Source organism: Xiphophorus hellerii, chromosome 2 (genome assembly GCF_003331165.1).
Source record: "Xiphophorus hellerii strain 12219 chromosome 2, Xiphophorus_hellerii-4.1, whole genome shotgun sequence".
NCBI classification, from domain to species: domain Eukaryota; kingdom Metazoa; phylum Chordata; class Actinopteri; order Cyprinodontiformes; family Poeciliidae; genus Xiphophorus; species Xiphophorus hellerii.
The window spans coordinates 5484847-5507165 of NC_045673.1; the positions used below are offsets into that span (position 1 = coordinate 5484847).

General features: G+C 37.0%; 1 protein-coding gene across 1 annotated transcript in view; it reads right to left on the minus strand.

Annotated features, from left to right (window-relative positions):
- The window catches only part of LOC116731772 (pleckstrin homology domain-containing family A member 5-like), a 112982-nt gene that overhangs the window by 24480 nt on the left and 66183 nt on the right, over window positions 1–22319 (minus strand). Inside the window, 8 exon segments of the mRNA XM_032581609.1 lie at window positions 1080–1163; window positions 2047–2527; window positions 4652–5158; window positions 8197–8312; window positions 9772–9872; window positions 14973–15045; window positions 17267–17371; window positions 18728–18839. Coding sequence (XP_032437500.1) covers window positions 1080–1163; window positions 2047–2527; window positions 4652–5158; window positions 8197–8312; window positions 9772–9872; window positions 14973–15045; window positions 17267–17371; window positions 18728–18839 — 1579 coding nt within the window.

Genomic DNA, 22319 nt, shown 5'->3' on the forward strand with positions numbered 1-22319 from the left:
TCTGACACAACTTACAAGTAAATTTTCAGCAAGATGTAGGAGCTTTGTTTTAAGTCAATAATTCCTTACTGTTGATGAAAAAGTACCAGTTCCACTGGCAGATTATTTCACTTATAAAAAGAAATTTTTCCCATGTTAGAAATTAAATAATTTGCCAATGAAAGTAGAACTTTTTCATCAATATTAATGAATCATTGACTTAAAACAAGTTCTTATATCTTGCTGAAAAGCTACTTGTAAGTTTTTTTCTCTTATTTCAAGTGCACTGAAATATTTGCACTAGAAACTAGATTAAAAATACTTGGTAAGATTTTGTGTTTTTGTATTATATTTACAGACAAAGGTTATTTTTTATCTTGAATACAAAATGTATACATTTTTATACAGTTCTGGCATAATCACTGCTCTGAGTATGTTGTTCTTTCAACAAATAGCCTTTTGTTGAGTGCATATACTCCAGTTAATGATTAATCGATTAATCATTATTGTTTATCGATTAGTAGATGATTATTTCAATAATCGATTAATCACATTTAATCCTATTAATTGTGATTAAATAGTAAAGGAAAGAAGAGTACACCAGGATAGGAGATTTAGAGGAATTTGTGTGCATGTCCCAGTGTCGGGTTTTCATGCACTTTATCCGACATGCTATTCCAACTGGAAGAACACAAGCTTTTTGCATTTGCTAAAAACAGAGGAGTAAGCATGTGCTGCAGAATCCAGGTCACACTTCACCAGCTCTATCAAAACATAACATTGTGTGCAGCGTTGACATAAACTCCTGATCTGGCTTAGAGAGTTGTGAGTGACATGGGGGGGGTTTAAGTCTCCTCTGATGTGAGGCGAGCCTTAGGAGCTCCTGAAGAGGACGGATGCTAAATCCTTCAACTTGGAGCGCAAAACTGAGTGAAACAGGAAGAGGGAGAGGGGAGGCTGCGTGACAGAAATAGCACTGATTTGAACAAAGTGAGGTTCAACCCAAACCGTGAAACCTTAAAGTATTTCAAAAGAGCTGCAGACGTATAAACATTTACAGTCTGACATGAGGAAGAGACTCGGCACAGATGAAGACTTACAGTTTTGCTCTGAAGAGATTGGGCAGTGATAGTCTGGACTGGGATCCCTGCAGGCAGCGATCGCCTGTCTGGAGGGTAGGCGTACTGCAAAACACAGAGGGACAAGAAGAAGAAGAGTTTTTTAAATAATTTACATCAAGACTAAAATCTGCCCTATAATAAAGACTCAAAACAATCTTCTATATCTTGCTGAAAGGTTCATTTTAATTTAGTTTTGTCTTATTTCAATCATGATAAGATATTTGCAGTAGAAACTAGACAAAAATACTTGGTCATATTTGGTGTTTTTGCAGTGCAAAGGTCTGTGAGATGTGTTGTGGACGTGTTTCATGCAGAAATGTGCTTTGAAATGTTATTTTGTTTCAATTAGTCCACTTCCACTAACTGGTTGTTTTGTATCTGTAAGCATCATGAGAACGGAACGTTTTTTAGAATTATTGTATTACAAAAATCTATGGAAGCGGATCAGAGTGAGTCAGGGAAAAAAGGATAATTTTTTCTCAGAATTTTTAGTTTTTCTCAAAATTATGACTATAACTTCAGAATTGTGATTTTTTTTCTCTGAATTTTGACTTTTCATCAAAATGTAAAGTTTTTTTCCCTGAATTATGTCCTGAACCTCAGGATTTTTACTTTTTAGTTCTTAATTTAGACTTTTTTTCATAGTACTTAACAGGTCAGAGTTGTGAGTTTTAATCAGATTTAGAAGTCACAATTCTGATTTTTAAAATTCTGTCAGAATTCATCTTCTGACTTTAATCAGGGGATTCAAGTCAGAATTTTTTATTTTTCAGTGGCCCCTAATCTTCCACAAATATCTACCCAACTTTCACCAGAACTACTTCTCCAATGTGTTTAGTTCTCCTTTGATTACATTCACTTCATGTAACCTTTTCAAAGACACACAATCTAAAGCCACAGCTATTTATAACATTCTGAGATAAGATATAAAAACTGTTTGAGAGACCTTGTTGACTTGCGGTCGCTGCCGTCTGTCGATGCTCAGGTCTCTCCTGTAGACCGGAGAGGCGACCTCTGACCTCGCGTTGGCCATGTTGTAGGATCTCATCGGAGAGTAGGCGCCGTACATGGACAGCGATCCGTGTGAAGGTGAGGGGGGGATGGAGTGGCTCAGTGCGGCGTGCTCTGACAGGTTTATCATGGTTTTGGGGCTGGCCATGTTGCTGTAGAGCCCTGACTGCCGGCTGTAGGCCTGCCTCTGCTGCCACTCGTACAGCTGCCACATGGTGTCGTCTCGCATGGAGCGGCGCTTCTCGGCGGCCGAAGAGCCCAGGGCTTGATCGTAGAGCGAGGGCGACATGCTGCAGATGCTGTCCCGCTGGGCCATGCTGTTCCTGGGCATGCTGCGGTAGCCGTCTCCATAATGAGGAATGTAGGGAGTCCGATGGCTCGGCATGTTTCTAGGCAGAGTCTGGTATGAGGTGACGCTACGGAGAAAAAAAAACCCCACAAAAAATATGAAATAAGGTAGGAGGAAATGTTCACACAATGTTTAATAAATAAATTCAGCTTAAAATATTTAAAGTTTTATTGTTTTCTTTTGAATAAACACAAATAAAACACTAATAACTTGTACTTATATACAAAAATATTAAACTTTCTTGAACTTCCAAAAGAGCGTAATGAGTGGTCTTTGATAAGCTTGCACTGATTGTCTTCTGGTCGATTACCAATTTTTAAAAAGCCTGACCTGCCGATTCCAATTTTGGCCGATACCAATTTCTTTACTTTTTTTTGTCTGAAAAGTTGCTGAGTTGGCAACAGTAACATTTGTTATTGTGACAGGCCTATGCACAACAAAATAAAAGTACATAACTTCACTACAAAAACCTGTACTTCAAAATAACATTAATCAAATACAAAGTATGGTGCAGAAAAGTTTTTCCTCAAATAAACAACAGAAAACAGTTGTAGCCTCACAACACCAGATTCAGACAAATCAAACATTCATGTGACAACACGGCTAAAAAAAGCCCAACTTCCTCGCTTGGTTCAACGTCAGAGCAGGTTTGCATCGGGAGAGGTTCACATAAAGGCTCCCTGACAGATCCAGGCTAAAGCGCTTGCTGGTCTGTAAAACTCAGCAGCAGCATTTAAAAAGACACGTGACTGCATGGAAACTACACATCAGCTTGGAGGAGACAAACCGTGTTGGAAGAGAGGAGCAGAGGGAGGACTGGACACTGGACAGATCAAGCTTTCTGCTGCTTTTCTTTATTTATTAAAAAAATAGTTATAATATTAAATAGTACACACTAGTAGGTGGGTTTCAACAATATAAGAATATGAATAATACTCATATGTAGTGCTAGAACAAGATGTCTTTACCTCAGAATGTATCTAAGGCCTTTGGATTCTTTTCAAATTGTATTTTTTGTAAATAAATGCATGAAATCCTCTTTTTAAAATAGATTTAAGAGAGGTTAAAGATGTCCCATAGTGTCAATGATAAAAAAGAGAAATAGAGACAAACTGTCAGCCAATTTTCTCAATAAGTGGACAGAGGAAGTTTATTTTTAGCTAATTAAAACTGAGATCCTCCCAGTTGACCAAGAAAAGGCATTTATGTATTCCCACTGATAATAACTGATGGACTCCAGTGGATAGAGTCAAAGTGTTTACACTGATTGAATGAAGCTGAATATCTTCATTTTTCATGGTACAGAATGTGTCAAACTCAGGTCATGGTTGATTATTTGTAAACTGTTATGTTTGAACACTATGGTAAACCAAAAGTTCCACAAATTGCGACTTTTACTGTGCGTCTGGTTCAAAAGCAAAAAACAGGTGCTTTGAAACCCCCCAACCCCATATATGGTTATGGATACAAAGCATAGCAAAAATCCCATCAAAATGCCATTTTTAGACCACCCTGTTAACAGCAAAACATATGCTATTGATACGCCTCATTAATTTATTTATTAATGATGGCATTCAGTGACCTAAGTGGCATGTTTTTCATTGTGAAGAAAGTGATCTTAAAACAGCAAACAAAAAAAACTGTCAAATTTTATGGCATTCTGACTCATAAAACAGTATTTTTATGCTTGACTTTTTAAAAGACGGATGATAAATGTGGTGACTTGTGGCATTTTTGGCTTTCCGTAGATACCAATGAATTATGTGGTTAAGAAGTCATACATGAGAAAATGTTTTATCAACAAGATTAGGACTAGGGCCACATTAAAAAAAAAAAAGATTAAAATCAAAATTCGGAGGAAAAAGAATTCTGTGAAAAAATTAAAATTCTCAAAGTCAGAATTCTGAAAATCTCAGAATTCTGAGATTAAAGTTAGAATTCTGAGGTTTTTTTCAGTGGGCTGAGCCAGGACGCCATAAAACATGCCAAGAATCCCATAAAAAAAATCTGAGACAGTTATCTATTAATATTTTACCAGTGTGTTATTGGGTTTTATCAATACATTCTGGCACAAACAGCCCTTTAAGAACTGTCATGATATTAATACGGCCCAAAGTGAGTTTGACAGCACTGACCCAGAGTCACTTATAGTCCAGAGAATACAGTAAACGCTCGCAGTCCGTGACCCTACCTCCTGGCGTCGTCGTCCTGACCCCGTCCTCTTTGCGTGCGAACCCACTGCTCCAGTTGCTGCATAGAGCTGGTTCTGCTCAGGTTGCGGTCCGGTTCGCTGATTGGACTCTGCTGGACAGGAACCCCGGTCCCGTTAGCCTTACAGGGCTCTACTGATCCATTTACTTGGGGGAGGTGGAGCGTCCTGTCCGTCTCGTTTGGCATCTGGGGCGAGGACATGTTGGCTTTAATGGCCGCCGCCTGGTCCGGCTGCAGCTTGATGCTGCTGATCTTCGTGAGGGGTCGCTCGCGCTCGGCCCCGTCCTTCTGGAAGCCGTAGCGCTCGGCGTCGCGCTGCTTTCGCTCGTCTTGCTCGTCGCTGGGCGTTACAGCCGCGCTGCGCTCGCGGTCAACTTGAAGGTTGCGTTCGTTGTTTTGGATCTCTGGCTGTGTAAGAGGCGGCTTGTGGTTAGCTACTTGACTGATTTCTTTGGGTCCACACTCTTCCACTTTTAGCTTGTCCAGCCTTTAAAAAGGACATGAAGGAAACTGTTAAATAACAAATAAGAGAACTCTTCAAGATCTTTTAACCAGAAAGAAGTTTTAGATTAATTAGCTATGTAACTTTTATAAAAATGTTAAAACTGTCACAATGTTGTGACAGTTTGCTATGAGACAGATAATATGATAAAAGATTGATCTCCTCCTTGTCCTGCTATTACAGTCTGAATAAATGCACCACTCCCAACCAAAAACAACCAATCAGAGCCAGAAGGCAGGTCTTAGTGCTGTCTATCAACCTCATGTACTCGCTCCTCAATGCACTAATGGCGGTGAAACAACTTATTGTTACAGGAAAACCGTTTATCTGCCGTTATTGGTGGCTACGCTAACTAGCCTGAGCATTCAAAGCAGCAGCAGAGAAATAGAGTAACTTAAAAAATAACTAATAAATAGTTCTTACCGTCACTTTTATCGCTACCACAAAATATTGTGATAAAACTTTAAGTCTACATCGTCCACCTGTATGTCTGACTGACACTAGGTTTGGATGAAACATAAAAAAAATGCTTCTGGTAATTATTTTAGCAGATACAACTTCAAACTATAACTGAGTAGAAGTCAAAATGTTTCTTCCAGCTGCCAGAGAGAACCAGGCGTTTAAAAGCAGATCAGATATCTAAAATAAAACCTTGCCTCCACCCCATCGTACCTCCCATCTTCCTCCCCTCCAGAAAGTTTTGTGCCTCTTTATGACCTCCAGAGATGCATTCAGAGGTGAAAAGCTTCCCAATTTGCTTAGCCTCCGACACGCCCAAGGTCAGAACTTCAAAGTTTCAGCCGTTTCTTTGAGTGACGCGGCTCAGTGGGTTACCAATAGGAGAGCAGAAGAAAAGACATTCCTTCAGAGTTTCCACTCAGACATTTTTAAATAGTAACACTAGTCACATAATGTCTTCTCCAGCTTCCTGTGACTCAGTTAACTACCCAGAAGACAAGCTGGACCTTAGATGTCTGTATTTATTCTACTGTGGACACACTCTGTTTTTTCTAGGTTGATATAAAAGCTGCTATGCAAACATATTTATACCCATTTTGTCACAAATACAATGTATTCTTCTTATTATTTATTTATGTGATGAACAAACAATACATAGAGCTTTATTGTCAAGCAAAATAGGAATCTGAAAAGTGGGTCAGCATTTGCATTCAGCCCCCTTAAGTCAAGTTAAATTTTTCTGTGTAGCACATTTCAGCAAATCTTAATAGAAAAGCTTAATATTTTCTATTAAGATCAATTAAACCAATAGGTGATCAAAAATCATTACATTCACCGTAGAGTATGACAGAAATCAAATCAATACAATTTTATAAGCTTTGTTTGTCCACAAACTCATCTGAGTTCAGCTTCTATGCACCACAAATCTGGATCAAATTTCAAGAAAACTGACAAACAGCCAAAGCACTGAGTTTCTTTAAATGACGGTTACAAACCCAACGTGTTTTAATAACTGGAACATTCATCTACATATTTGCTGGATTATTTTGATATCAGACAAAATGTTCATTGTTTCATAATTGACGACTGTATGATGTTTGAATGAAGTAAAGCATTTTGAGCTGACTTGTTGCTGCAATGTGTTATACAAATAAACTTGACTTAACAGATCAGATTTTTTTCAAATGTTACCCAGGCCACTTGGATTTCTGATGCGTATTGGATCTTTTCAAATGTGACCCGAGTCTCAACGTCCATGTTGCGCTCATCCGACCGGAACATTATTGATTAGTCACAATAATCAATAAATATATTAATCGCATAATAAATGAAAACAAACTCAATAATTTCCATTGGCATGATTTATCATTCATCTCTTTTTTGCTCTCTTTCTACCAAAAACTGGACGATAAAAGTCTTCAGTTTGGTGCTTTTGTTTCATCTAGCTTTTTTTTGAAGGACAATTTTGTTTGCAGACTTCAAAATTCATTTTATCTGTTGCTTATTTATTTATTTTTGAGATATTTAAAATGTCTGCCAGTTCCAGTGTTAAATGTTCATTAGAAGTTAAAGATTGCTGGTCTTTGAGGATGTGTACTTGCATTATTATTAAGCCATTACCATTATATTACTTAAAAATGACCTCAAAACAACAATATTATCGTTTATCACAATAACTTCTGGAACAATTTATCATCCAGCAAAATTTGTTATTGTGACAGCCCTATTATTGGTACTCAACAAACGTCCATATTCTGCGTCCTGACGCAAGCAAGCGAGAAGAAAAACAGCAACCATGGCGAACGGTAATGAGGATAAAGTTGTTAATGTGTTGGCTCCGGCTGGGTAACAACTTTAAAATCCTAAGATGTGCTCCACCATTAGCATCCATGTTTACTTCCACAAGCACCGAGCACTTCTTCTTTTTCTTCTTTTACGTTTTACGGCGTTTGGAAAAACACTGAGCACGTTCTCTGTGTGTGACGTTATGGCGCCTTCTACTGCGCATTTTCAGGTTGTTTGCCATTCACACAGGAAATCACGTACAAGGCACATTTATTTGGAAGCGTGACGACCACACAGAAAAAATCTGATTTCACAAAAAATCGGATTTGGGTCACTTGAGGTTGCAGTGTGAACATAGCCTAAGTCAGTGAGAATGATTATCATTGTCTTCAAGAAGCACCAGGACCGCAAACTAACATGCCCACATCATGAATGAGGCTTTGTCCTCTTCATTGCTTTAAAAAAGTTAAAAATACAACACCACAAACCAGCTGAAAAACATGGAAGAATGGCAGCTTCTTAAACAAGCCAAGAGACCAGAAATGTCAAAAGTGGGTGTTGAGCTGCTGCCAAAGACCTTAACAGGATTAAACAGGGGGATTTAAAAGTACTCTCTTCCAGCATTTATGCAAGAAAAGAAGGGGAAAAATCAGGGTGGAGAAGCAAACTAAGAAAAGAGGAGTCATTAGGGAATGTTTTTAAAAATCTCCTCAAAGATGTGGTTTCTTTTCTCTGCTACGAACTGCAGCAAAGTGCCCATTAATGAAGCTCTGACAAACCTTTTGGTCGGGTCTGAATGCACATTCGCAGCATCCGTCATGACTTTCATCCACGATTCCATCTCTTTTCCAGTGTCAGTGCAAAAATAGTACGTCCGCATGTTGGGATGTGTTGCCTGAGAAGTTTGAAGGACAGGACTATTACCTGAAACCGACAGAAAGAAGCATTTTAGCCTTCATCTGCAGACAATTTGCTTCATAATAAGCCAATAACAACTGCCTGCCGTTATGCATGTTCTTTTTAAATAAGTGATATGTTAAGCAGAGATGGATTGTGAGACACTGCTGACTGCGACCATCTGTGCCATGCAGATAAATCAAATCCTTGAGTCACTAAGGTTTCACGCATACCACCAGATTAGGGCAGTAAATCTGCATTGTACAATACTGTAGGACTCACCGTGCGGTGCATTGTGCAGATAACATGTTCTTCTTCTGTTCCCTCGCAGCGAACAAACCGAGATATTGTGAGAATCCAAAACAGAGACAAAGAACATTTACTCAGCAACCTCAATATCCTGTTTACCAACGTTTCAGAGCAAGAAAAGAACTGTTGTTTCACTAATTCACCCCAAATAGTCTTTAAAAATGACAGAGTCGATAAGGACGAGGAGAATGTAATCAACAAATCATCTCATTCCTGCATTGAGGAGGTTGTGCCCTGTGTTCTACGGTTTTCCTGTTTTCCTAAACTCTCTCTGTTTTATCCTGAGTGTAAGTTGGAAAAGCAGCACACTCTGTGGTTAGACAGACCTTCAGCAGACTCCTGAACGTCTGTGTTCAGCTGTTTTTGGCCATGGCAACTTCGTTGTCTCCAAGGGTTTGTGAGGAATGCACCGCTGCTATATACATCACAAAGTTTTTGAAGAAAAGCATCTTTCTACGAATATAATGACCAAAGTCATGCGACATATTTAACATAAAAAACAGATTGGATTTTCTTATGTAATCAGCTTAAAATCAGTTTGCAAGCTTCCCTAAATGAAAGATTTATAGTAAGGCTGCAACAAACGATTATATTAGTTAGCGATTATTCTGATAATTAACTGATTAATCAGAAAAAAAATCGACACATTCAGAAAATGTTCAGCCTTTTAGATTATATTAAAAGATGCAAATAAACAAATAATTATTTTTTTAAAGGGTTATTGCCTAAAATGCAATAAGAGCAAGAGATTTGGGTATAACATATTTACAAACAGAGGTTGTTGGGTTTTTTTAAAATCAGAAATAATGTAAAATAGATATATTTTTTCACTGTTTTGGCCTAATTACTTATCTGAGTGTGATGTTATTTCAGAAAATTGCCTTCATTATAGTCGTTATACTCCATAAATTAGTTGACGATTATTTTAATAATCGATTAATCACAATAAGTCCGATTAATCATTTCAGCCCTAATTAATATTGCAAAAAAGTCACAACAAACAGTTTAAACAATCTCTAAAAGTAAAAATGTATTGCTAGTGGAAAACCTACAATAACTTAAAGCTTCTTTCTTTTCTCACTGAAAACCTCATAGAACTTAATTTTTTTAATTTAATTTTGCTCTAACTTTGAAAGCAATGGACAAACCTTGAAAGCAAATTTTCTATTAATGTGATCGTCCACAGACAACAGAGATATCTGAAAGCTGGGTAGGAGGATGCTGCCGAGAATTCCCTCCTCTTTTTCATCTGCAGAGAAAAACAAAGAAAGAAACAAAATAAAAACAGGTCATTTTCTTAAAAGCTTGGTGGAAGAGATTCAATGTAACTAATGTATTGACAAACTTGGTGAAAAAATGCAAAAAGCCTTAAATTAACTACAACTTTTATTGCTGCAGCATAATCTCAGACTGAAACATTTAGAAAAATACAAACTTTAATATGTGCATTTATTGACTGTGATTGGAGTTAATAATTTGTACAATTCTCTTTTTTCCAATAGGACAGAAATTTTTCCCTCCAAAATCAATTTCACAAATTTGCACAATATTTCTGGATCCTCTCTTGTGCCACAGATTTTCTATCTGATTAAGTATTGAGGACTGGCAGACATGTTGGATTCTTGACAACCTTTTTTGTCTGAATTTGGCCCAATTATTCTGGATCATTGTCTAATTAAAAGACACACTGATGACTTACCTTATCTTTTTTTTTTGGCAGAGGTCACCAAAGTTTTTAAGTTAACCTATTATGCTTCCTTGAACATGACGAAATCTATTGTTTTCGTCCTCATATTTGTTGCACAAAATCATTCTTACATAATGAGATTTTCGTCTGGTCAGTTCTGACTATTTTGAACTGTTTTAGGGCCTCTGTCACTTTAAATCCAAATAAGCTGCTTCTGGCCACATCCCCTCTTCCCCAACTCAAAGTTTACACTTGCAGGTGAAAATGGCTGCAAACAGATGTGCAATTATACAACTGTACATCTTTGAAAACCAGAAGTAGAGCCTCCTGCACAACCAACAGGAATGCAGCAATTGGTTTCTAGATGGTAAGTAAACAACAAAACACTTGTCTTTTCCAGCAACCATTGTACAGTGCGTACAGCAGTAAAACCATCTGACCAAACGTGCTGGAATTCCATTTAGGTTGCTAGGTAACGGGTTTCAGCGAAAATTTGTGATGTTACATTCCGAAGGTTTTTGTAACAGCTAATTTTCCAGACACTAGAAAACATTAACTTATTAGCACAAAATGGAATTACAATGTTATTAATTAATTTTAGAAGTTCATTGAAACTGATCAATTTAGAAAAGTAAGGTATAAAATAACGCAACATTCTGATTACATTTAGGGGTAACAAAAAAGCTGTGTGATTGATCAAATTAAAAATCCGTTCTCACAATAAAAGGCTTAATCCTTCCTTGCTGTTACATCTGTTCTGAGTTTATGAATTTACCAGATGTGGCAGCAAATTTCTCCTTGTCTGCAGGTAAACGGCTTCAGTTGCTTAAAGCTTTAGTTTCCTACAGTTGTCCTGCAGCTAAGTCAGACATTCAGATTTATTACTGAAGCAAGCGTCAGCTGTTAATCCAACATGACGGTTCAAAGTGTAGCTACACATCAAGACTCTTTCTCTGCTGCTTTTTCTTATATACAATATATATACACACAAAAAAAACACACACACACAACCGCAGAGATGTGTGCAGAACAAAAGCAGCCTTTTGGGATTCCTGGGTGAACAATAATAATCTTAGCAGACAACAGTTGTACAGCTGAGGCAGCAAAGTTAAGAACCTGGCTGCCTACTCACTGCTGATGGATACATTTTTTCAACATTTCCGTCTAGATAAAGCCTCTAAGCCTCCTGCTTTCTGTGGCGTTTGAAAGCCTGTGGGCGGAAAGGAGGTGGCAGGAATTATATACTGGAAATAACACAGAGTAGACGTAATATTGATCAGCACAAGTGATGAAGACGAGGACGTTCAGAGGCAGCATTCAGAAACACAGCTGAGATGTGAATTCAGTCAAAGAAATCTACATTAGAAACATATTTTTTTTCTGTGGCGTAGAAAAAAGGCTACAGTGAGTCAAACAGTGGTGACCAAAACGGGGGGTAGAGGGGGCCATGAGCCCCTCTTGAAAAATGCTGCCCCCACCAGAGAATTATGTTCATGCTATAGAAAGACATATAGAGTGATCTTCATTCTCTGAAAAATTTTAGAATTAATTAAGTAATTAATTATGAACTTTTTTATTTTTTAGCTCTGCCCCCTAAATCTTTTTCTGGCCTGATCTGTCCATTTCTACAAAAATTTTCTCAGGGTGTCACTGGAGTCAAACTCCAAACAACAACAACAAAAAAAAACACATTAAATTTGGTTGTAAATACTATTAAAATCCAAGTTTAACTAATAGAGATGAATCGATCTGATATCAATATTTGTACCGGTCCTGATATTAAAAAAATTTAAGATCTATTAACAACGCGTGTATTCAGGCGAACACAAGACCTGAATACACGCATAAGGACTGCTGCTGACTTCAGCTGTTTGAAGAAAAATGTATGTAACTTTTGTGGATTTATCTATCTCAACTAAATTTGATCATAGGTGTAACTTCCTGAAGGACTGGTGTGGACATGTCCCCACCAACTCTGGCAGGAAGGGGACAGCACCCACCAATATTTTCTTTATGTGCCTGCATCTATGTAACTCGGCAGCGCCTGCACGTTGTATTCAAAGCATTAACAGCCAGGTAATGCTTTTTAAAATTCCTTTGTAAAACGTAAATGGCAAGTCCGCTCAGTGATCCTTAGTGGATTGGACATCACGTGCCTTACTGTGCGCTACATGCGCTGCTGCTTTGAGTCAGGAATATCAGTGGTCGGGGAAATGACACAATCAAGCAAAGAATCTGAGAAGGGGACGCAAAGTTTTGAGATTAATTGTCAAGACTACGATAGCAAGATAACAAGGTCTAAGGGGATCACATTTCACAGGTCAGTAAAAAGCTTTAATTAAAAAATATATATAAAGAAAGTGGAGAGTATGTTAGTAACGCTAGCTTAACTTTTATCACCTTAACATGCACTCTTGCTGCGCAGTTTGGAGTATTTTGGTTCAATTTACACAAAAACAAGGAAGTGCAGGTGTTTAAATTAGCTAATCAACAACCGCTAATGTTCAAGCATCACTAATGATCGCAAAATGGAAATTCAAAAACATAAATCTGCAACGAACAGAATGTTCTGTTTGGTGTTTTTATGTCCCTTTTTGTGTAGGAAATGTTTTGGTGGGTTTTTGTGTGTGTGTGTGTGTGTGTGTGTTAATTCCTGATGCACTTGAACATAATCTGTGCTCTGTGCTCCCTGGGCTGTTGTTTATAGGTTGCCATGGCAACGAGTCTGCGTGTGACCTTAAGCTGACAGGCTGAGAAAACAAATAATACAATCACCCATTTTTCTACATTTTTCCCAGGACAAATTGCATCATTTGTTCATAGAACGTGGCGATATTCAGAGCAATCATCAAATAGGATGAAATATTTCATAAAGCATAAAGAGCCAAAGTTTGTTAAATTTTAAATCATGGCTCCTATCAGGTAAAATTAAATTATGGGCCATTATAAAGAGAAATTCGATTTGTTCTCTCTTGTTTCTAGAACTGACTAGAAACCAAACTATAGATTTATTATCAGAGAGAATATATATTTTACATATCCAAACATCAGCATCTCAGCTTTAAGAAACATTTTATAGAATCCAGTAATATTCACCAACTTTCCCCAACCAGACCCAAAAAAGGTTTTGCGTCTTTATTATTTGCTATATTAAGACACATCATATCATCTGCTATGTGTAAGTCAGCAGGGCAAAAGGTTTTGCCAGCCAGCTGAGGGACAACTGTGGAGTCACAATCACATAATTGAAAAATACAAAGTTTCGTACTGACAAGGATTCATTTGGTCTACACAGAAGTTACTTATTCTGTTTTTGAAATGTTTAATAACATTTTGATTGCTACAGAATCTCATGTTGTTGATGTTTTTAGCACTTGATAAAATCAGACAATAAAAGGCAACTATGTGATAATTCTTCACAAAAAATATTACAAAATTGTAGGTAACCATTCAGCAAATACAGGTTGATTCCATGAATTAGAATATGACATGAAAAGTTCCTTTGTCAGCAGTTTCATCACCAAGTGAAAGACGTTATATAGATTAACTAGATTACGTATGTTTTAACATGTTTATATTTAGTAGTATGTTTAATACCTGCTAAAAGATTATTTTCGAAAGGTGCTATTAATCTGACAAGCCTGATCAGGACGTACTTTATCCTAATTTATTGAATAAGACTGTATGGCATTCACATGTAAGTTTTGGCATTATTCTTAGCACTAGAAAAGAAAAGGCCTTCCAGTAACTGTGGGTGCATCATCACCCTACCCCACCCACACACACCCTTGAATTTGATATTCATTGTTTTTGTGAACTAGCTTCTACTGTTTTACATGTGAAAAATGTAGCTGCTTTTCTGGCTCTGGGAAGAAGCAATTTTTAAAGATGACCTACTATGCTCCCTTAAACATGTTAGCACAGGTCTATTGCCTACTCAAAATATGTTCAATACATTTTTGCACAAAATCATTCTTAAATAATGAGATTTTTGTTTGCTCAGTTCTGATTATTTTGAGCTCCTTTAAAAATGAGCTGTTTTAGAGTCTCTGTCACTTCAAATCCAAATACTGAATTTGGAGACTAAAGCAGGTGCTGCTAGCCACGACTTCCAACTCAACGTTTATACTCTCATGTGAAAATGGTTGCAAACATATACAACCATACATCTTTGCAAAGCAGAAGTAGAGCTTCCTGCACAACAAACAAGAATGCAGCAAGTGGATTCAAAATGGTAAGTCAACAATAGCAGCCATGGTACAGATAATACAACAGTAAAACCAGCTGACCAAGCGTCCTGGAGATCAGCTTGGGTTGCTAGGTGACGGATGGAAATCTGTTGGGGTTGCCAGGTAACGGGTTGGGCTTTGCTAGGTGCTGATTTGTGATGTTACATTTTTGAGGTGTTTGAAACGGCTTCATTTTCCAGACACCTAAAAAACATCTGGGCAGGTTATTTAAGCGCTTGGGTTGTTTTTAGAAGCACCAGAAACCCAAATGTAAGTATAAAAACATGAAAAATGTGAGTTTGGTATCATATGTACCCTTTAAAGTCCTTTCAGTTTCTCTTGAAAGCTCATTTATTTAACAGAAAATATCTTAGAAATAAGGAAAGGTTTTGTGAGGTTTTGTAGGTAGGAGCAGCACTTGAGTTGGACTTACCTCTATAGTAGAACAGGCACAGGTCAGACAGGACAAACCACCTCTTTTTCCACAACTTCATGCCTGTGCTGTCCTGTAAATAAAACACAGGAAATTTCTACTGTAATCCCTTCAGCTCAGGCATATGGATATGCTAAACAGACAGGGTTTGTTAGCATTGATGATAAACTCTGCTGTGTTTAAACTGATCTGCAGGCTGCAAAAGACAACATCTTGCACTGTGAGACTGTGTTTAAGTGTAAACTGGTCCACTTTTCACTTAAAATCTCTCTATTTATGTCCTGGCACAGACTATTTTCTAATTTACTTTTAAAGAAGAGCCAACAAAATACAACAAACTAATCTTTCTCTACCAGTACTGGCTTTTAGAATCAGCTCAAAGAGCTTTTTAGTCTGCTGTATAAAGAGTATTAGCCGGCCCTTTAATGGAAACTTGAGTAGGGTCCTTAATCGTAGATTTTATCCTGGAGACTAAAGCAGGAGGAGGGACTACAGCAACTCTGTCATTATGGTCAAACAGCATGTGGGCTGCAGTTTACCTTAAAGGAAACGTCTCCTCCACAACCCACAGTGTTTTACACATTAAGATCCAGGCAGGATCCGAAACACAGAAGGACATCTTGTGTCTGTCTATTCACACACATTGCTAAATTTAACCAAACTCTTAAGGATTCATTTTACTGTGTGTTAAAAGTTCCTCAGGATTCACATCAATCACTGTGGCATGTTGATTTCCCAGTGGATCTGCTGCGGGGCTCCAGCTTTCCCTCGGCCGGGTGGAGTTCAATGGCTTTCAGGTTTCAATGAGGCAGGAAAATAAAAGTGCAAATCCAGCTTTTACTCAGGGTAGCAGATTTGTGAGTCTTTCGCACAATCTCCATCTCCCTGATTACGGTCTCCAAAGAGAAGCAGCTGCCAGCTGCAGCAAAATGAAACCGTCTCGTGTGCAGTCTTTATTACTACTTCCCTCGTTGCAGGGAAGTGTTGACATCCAATTTAGCCCAAAGTTGTTCGAAGCGCCACCTCTCAACCTGAGGCATGCAGCTTAGGTGTGATGTGTTTTAACAATGTCTCTGGACAAAACAACACTCACATTGTCCGAGACACAAAAAAAAATCCTCTCCAATCCTCTCTCTGCACAGTTGCTGCTGTGCAATTTGGGCGGTTATAAATTGGAGGATTAGATTCCATAATTAAGCGTTATTTATGTGCCACAGTGTTTTATTTTAATATTATTATGGATGTGAAGTTTGTCAAAATTGGTTTGGTTACTCTTCAAATTCATTCTGTTTAGTCAAATAGTTCATTTTCTCCAGACATTTATTGGTATGTAAGTTATATGGTGCTATTAACTGTTAGTGGTTCCCATAGCAACCAGTAACTGACAGCTCCTCCCCATTTTTCTGTTCTGTAACTGTGGTATGTATGGAAGAGGAATGGGGCCACTGAAAAAAAACAAAAAACAATTCTGACCTTTTTTTCTCAGAATCTCAAAAAGTACATAATTAATTCAGAGCACTGAACGTCACGTGTGACTGAACGAACGCAGTGTGTTTCGCTGTTCAGAAGTGGTCTTAAAACAGCAAACAGAAAAACTGTGGGATTTTATGACATCCTGACTCATAGAACAGCACTTTTTGCAAAACTTTTCAACTAGACAGATTGTAAAAGTGGTCATTTGTGGCACTTTTGGCTTGCCATAGAATACCAATTAATTATGTGGTTATAATGTCACACACAGAGAATAACTGTTTTAGAGGATTAGGGCCACTGAATAAAAGAAATGACTTTTTTTGTCAGGATTCTGAAAAAAAAAGTCAAAATTCTCAGTTTAAAGCCAGATTTCCTTTTGGTTTTTTCAGTGGCACTATTCCTCTTCCATATGTATGTATTAGGATCCGCTCCTACATAGGATGAAATCCTATGTAGGATCAATAACTAAGTGTCACTAACATAACACATTTTTTACAAGTGTTATGTGTCAACATCAAATTTAAGTTGACCATATTTTGCATATACTGCATATATTATTAACTGTTCTCATAATTAATGTTGTACATTTTAGCTGTTTAATTTTACAACTGCTCTGAAGTTTGTTCAGGTTTAATTATTGTATTTTATTTAACTAATAGGAAGAAGCAGAAGCTGCTGGATTAATGTTAACCACCAACTTGACTTCCTCTCGTTAGAATAAATACAGCAGATCTGAGTGTGTCTGTTGTTAAGTTAACAAATAATGCCATTTTATTTTATTTTCTGATTAAGTAAGATTAAATGTAACATGACATCCTCACCTGTTTGTAAAGCCAGTTTCTCTTGATTACTGGGGCGCTGGGATTCCGCCTGATGGAGTTGGATCGCTTCCCAAAGTTGTGAATCTTCTTAGACGGTCTTGAGGGCTAGAAAAAAATATTTTAACAAGAATTACAATTATTTTTAGTTAAATTATATATGCCTTTAATTGGTTGCTTGTGAAACTTTTCCACATTTTTCTACGATATAACCACAAACCTATATATTTAATTAGGATCTTATACAACCCAAGCAAATTACAGTGTGACTGAAAATAAAAGGTCTTCATTTCTTACAAATGGAAATCTGAAAACTGTGCTGTGCATTTGTGTTCATTCCTCTAAGTTTAGAACCAACAATTCACTGTAATTACAGCCACAAAAATTTGCAGAACATTTCTGCCTGCTTTCCACAACTACAGATTGAAATATTTGCTCTTTCTTATTTGTAAATTAGCCAAAAAGGTGACCTATAATGCTTCTTTGAACAGGTTAGGATAGGTTTATGGGCTGTACAAAACATATTTATTACAATTTTGTTGCACAAAGGCATTCTTAGTAAGATTTTAGTCTGCTCAGTTCTGTCTACTTTGAGCTCCTTTCAGATTGAGCTGTTTTAGGGGTTCTGTCACTTTAAATACAAAAAAGCTGCTAACGGCTAGATCTACTAGATATATTAAGGGTGTCAGAATAAAAGGGACAGAACACAAATGTATGCCAACATTTCTATATTTCTTTCCTTCCACTTCACAATTATTCTGTACTTTGTATTAATTTATAATAAATATTCCAATAAAATATGTCAAGTTTGTAGCTAGTAGGGCTGCAACTAACAATTATTTACAGTTATCAATTAAACTATTTATTATTTGGATGATTAACTGATTAATCAGATTTTAAAAATTGTGGATTTTTCATTTAAGTGTTTTTTTTACACTACTTAATGTGATTAAATTCTTTTTTACAATAAAATATTTAATTTCCTAAATTACAACAACAGCATTCTTTTAGTGTTGATTATTTGTAGCAAAATGTTCATCTGAAGCTAATAAATACATCTAACATTAACATATGAAATGCTCACCCCTTCCGGTTTTACTTAAAATCAATACAGGACTGATTAATAATTGGTTAGAAAAAAGGGTCTTTTTTGTTTTTTTTTACAGAGTTTGAACCAGGTGAAGCTAAATTTCTGCCACTTTAGTAGTTTTGAGTAGAACAAAATGCTTATTTTTTCATTCCAAATGCAAAATTTATTAATTTCTTGTACAGTTTTGGCTTAATTACTGTTCTTAGAGTGTTTGTTCTTTAGGCAAATGGCATTTTTTGAGTTTGTATACTCCAGTTAACGATCAATTGATTACTAAATTAGTTGACGAATATTTCTACGATTAATTGTTTCATGCCCTACTTGTCAGATGTAATCGATTGCCAGGGATTTTCATGATTCCCGTGATCACTTACTCTTCCTGCTGGACTGTTGGCGCAGTCGGGGATCGGTGTGTTGTTTGGGGCCTCGCTCATGGTGCTGATCGGCCGTTCCTTCTTCTCATTCGCTGGCACTTTGGAGGCAGTTCTAAACAACAAGACATGAAGACAAATCTTCTGTCGGTAAATACAGTGTGTACTGTTTCCAACTCATTTAGCGGGAGTCGCTCTCAGAAAACAGGAAAACTAGGAGGACACGGGGTAAACGCTCAGCTCCCCTCTCATTCCTCTGAAGTCAAAGCCCTCTGCATGATGAGATCCCAGCATGGGCTTATAAATCAAACCAATTACTCCCAGTATGTCGGGGCAGATAATTTTTCCAGTTCTCTGACAGCTTTATAGTAAATGGTTTGTGAGGTCTGTCCAAATGACAGACAGGGCTGTGGGTTTAAAAAAAGGAAACAATGAATAATAAATACACAAACAAATAAATACACAAATTAAGTAAATTTCCTTAGGATTCGAGTTCCAACATTTTTATGAGAGGAAATTATGAAAACCACCAGGAGAAGGACCGTATTGGAGCAGAAACCTACAATGAAGAAGGAAGCATCAAATCTAGAATTGATTTTCAGCACTGGAAAAAGAACAGTGTGTTCTAGCAACGAGTCGGTAACCAGCATCAAGGTATAATAAAATTTAGCATTATTGCTGCTTTATCCGCCGTAATGCTCCGACAGGTCAGGGGAGGCCAAACGTTTGGCTACATGGTATGATGGAGTATTAGGGATATACTTATTATTTTAGATATTTTAGAATAAAGTCATAATAATAAAGTTGTAAAAATATGATAATAAAGTTATAATGTGAAAATAAAGTCAAGATAATTATAAACTTGTACAAGAATAGAGTCGTACAAGAATAAAGTCATAGAATTACAAGGATAAAGCTGTATGAGAATGAAGTTGCAATAATATAAGAATAAAGTTGTAATGTTATTAGAACAAAGTCATAAAATTATGAAAATAAACTTGTATGAGAATGAAATTGTAATATTATTACTTAATTCTCATAATATTGTTACTTTATTCTTATAATTGGAGGACGTCACAGGGCGAGAGACTCAGAGAGGGATTTTACCCGACAGGGGAGAAATCTGGACTCTGGCCTGAACCTCCAGAGCCACATAGACAGTTACAAAGTCGGCCTTCTATCACCTGAAGAACATTTCCAGGGTTAGAGGACTAATGTCTCAGCCAGATCTAGAGAAACTCATCCTTGTGTTTATCTTTATTCACATTGATTACTTCAACAGCGTCTTAACAAGTCTGCCTTAAAAAATCCATCAGATCCAGAACTGCTGCTGCTGGAGTTCTGACTAAAACCAGGAAGTTAGAGCACATCACCCAGTTCTAAAGTCCTTCCACTGGATCCCTGTAGCTCAGAGGATAGACTTTAAAATTCTGTTGTTAGTTTATAAATCACTGAACGGTTTAGCGCCACAACACATTAAAGATCTGCTGTTGTCATAGCAACCGTCCAGACCTCTCAGGTCTTCTGGTTCTGCTCTGCTTCCTCAGAAGCAAACATGGAGAAGCAGCATTCAGCTTTTATGCACCACAAATCTGTAACAAACTTCCAGAAAACTGCAAAACAGTGGAAACCCTGAGTTCCCTTAAATCTAGACTAAAAATCCAGCAGGTTAGAGTTGCTTTTGAATCATAAGGAATGAAACATTAATCAACAATCTGATGACGGCACTTGGAAAAATGTAATGATTTTTATGCTTTTATGTCGTAAAGCAGTTTGAACTGCCTTGTTGCTAAAATGTGCTATACAAATAAAACTTTATTGATTGATAACATTATGACATTATGCCAGCATGACTTTATTCACGTAATTTTATATTTTTTATTTTCTTAGAATGCTCCTCTTAACACTCCCTTGTAATTTAGAAGTAGTCACACATTACACGGATTATAAATTGACTTTATATTTATAATCCCTTATGAGTGAACATAATTCATGTCTTTTTTCCATTTCTTGTGCACCAATCCTGCCCCAACCCAAATAAGGAAAAACCAGGTATAAAAAACGATGGACGAAGAAACGTTAGTCAATGTGTTACAAGTTAAGGCAGAACTGAAAGAAGCAGCTACTTGACATCGTTACATACCTGAGATTTGATCACTGCCTCATAAATCTGAGTATTACAAACACTGCAGACAGTTTTCTCACTTCATCGCCTATGAAATTGAATAACACATCTGGAAACGTAGAAAAGCCATAGTGTGACTAATGCTCTCTTGAGGTGAAATGCACACATTTTCAATCAGCGCTCTGACTCAGAAAGACAAGAGCGCCTGAAATTTGACTTCTGGGCTCGCTGCAGTGAACGAGTTCTGAATATTTCCTACGTCGCCGTGACAGACGAAGCTCAAAGCGGTCCAGGAATCGATGACGTGTAGACGTGCGATCAAACACTGACACTCGGGGAGGGCTGCAGGGAGTGGACGGCCTGTTGTCCGCAGAGGTCCGGCTCTATTTGATGCTCTATTTGGCACCAAGCCACAACTCGGCTGCGAGCAGCGGATAATTAGTTTGGACCTCATAATCAATCTTCGTGCAGTGAGGCTGAAAAGAAGGGAGTGTGTCAAACAGATATGAGCTGGCAAATGATAACAGGCCGACTGAGATCAATGATTACTGTTAAAATGCTGATATGCAGCCTTAAGGTTGTTTTCTATTGAAGTTTATTGGTATATATTTATATAAATATGTTATGTTGTGCTACCTTTGACTGTTTGTGGTTACAGTGGCAACCAGTAACTCAGTCTGTCCGTTTTTTCTGTTGCCGTCTGTAACAGTGGTATGTATGCATACTACATACATACATACCACATTCTGACTTTTGATCTCAGAAGATTAAAGTCAGTTTTTTTATTCAGTGGGTGCAATCATCTTTTGTAGGTATGTATTAGGATCAGAAGCTTGTTTTCTTTTCAAGTATTATATTTTAAGGCATAATATTTGACTGACATCAATGATTATCATTAAAATGCTGGCAGCTTTAAGCATTTAATATAACAAGCAGACTCTTTTATGTATACAAATGACATAAAATGGTTAAATTAAATCATCAATATAGCTGCTTTTTAGTTTTAAAATATGACAAATTACTTAAAATTAATCATATCTGCAGCATAATTGCACTACTAATGTAAATGGTGTAAAGAGTATTTATCACACATTGTATTGTCTTTTCAAACAATGTTAGAAAATGTATCTATTAATTAAATAAAATGAAACTTTTATTTTGAGCAAGGAAAATGTCAGAGAAGACAAAGTTTATTAAATTCTATCCCTAATTAAATGTTAATCGATTTTCATTTTGCAACAAAACTCAGTGGGGCAAAAATAATTTGAGTTAAATATGTTTAACTTTAACTCTTCTTTATCTTGCATTCATGCAGATGTTAAGACTGATAAAAAAAAGTGAGCTAATAAAGAAAAATCTCAAATACAAAGTACATTGCTTTTATAAGTCCATTTACATATTTTTCCTGTTTTTGCTTTTTGTCACACCTAAATATTTCAGATCGCGAAACAGATTTCATTACCAGGAAAA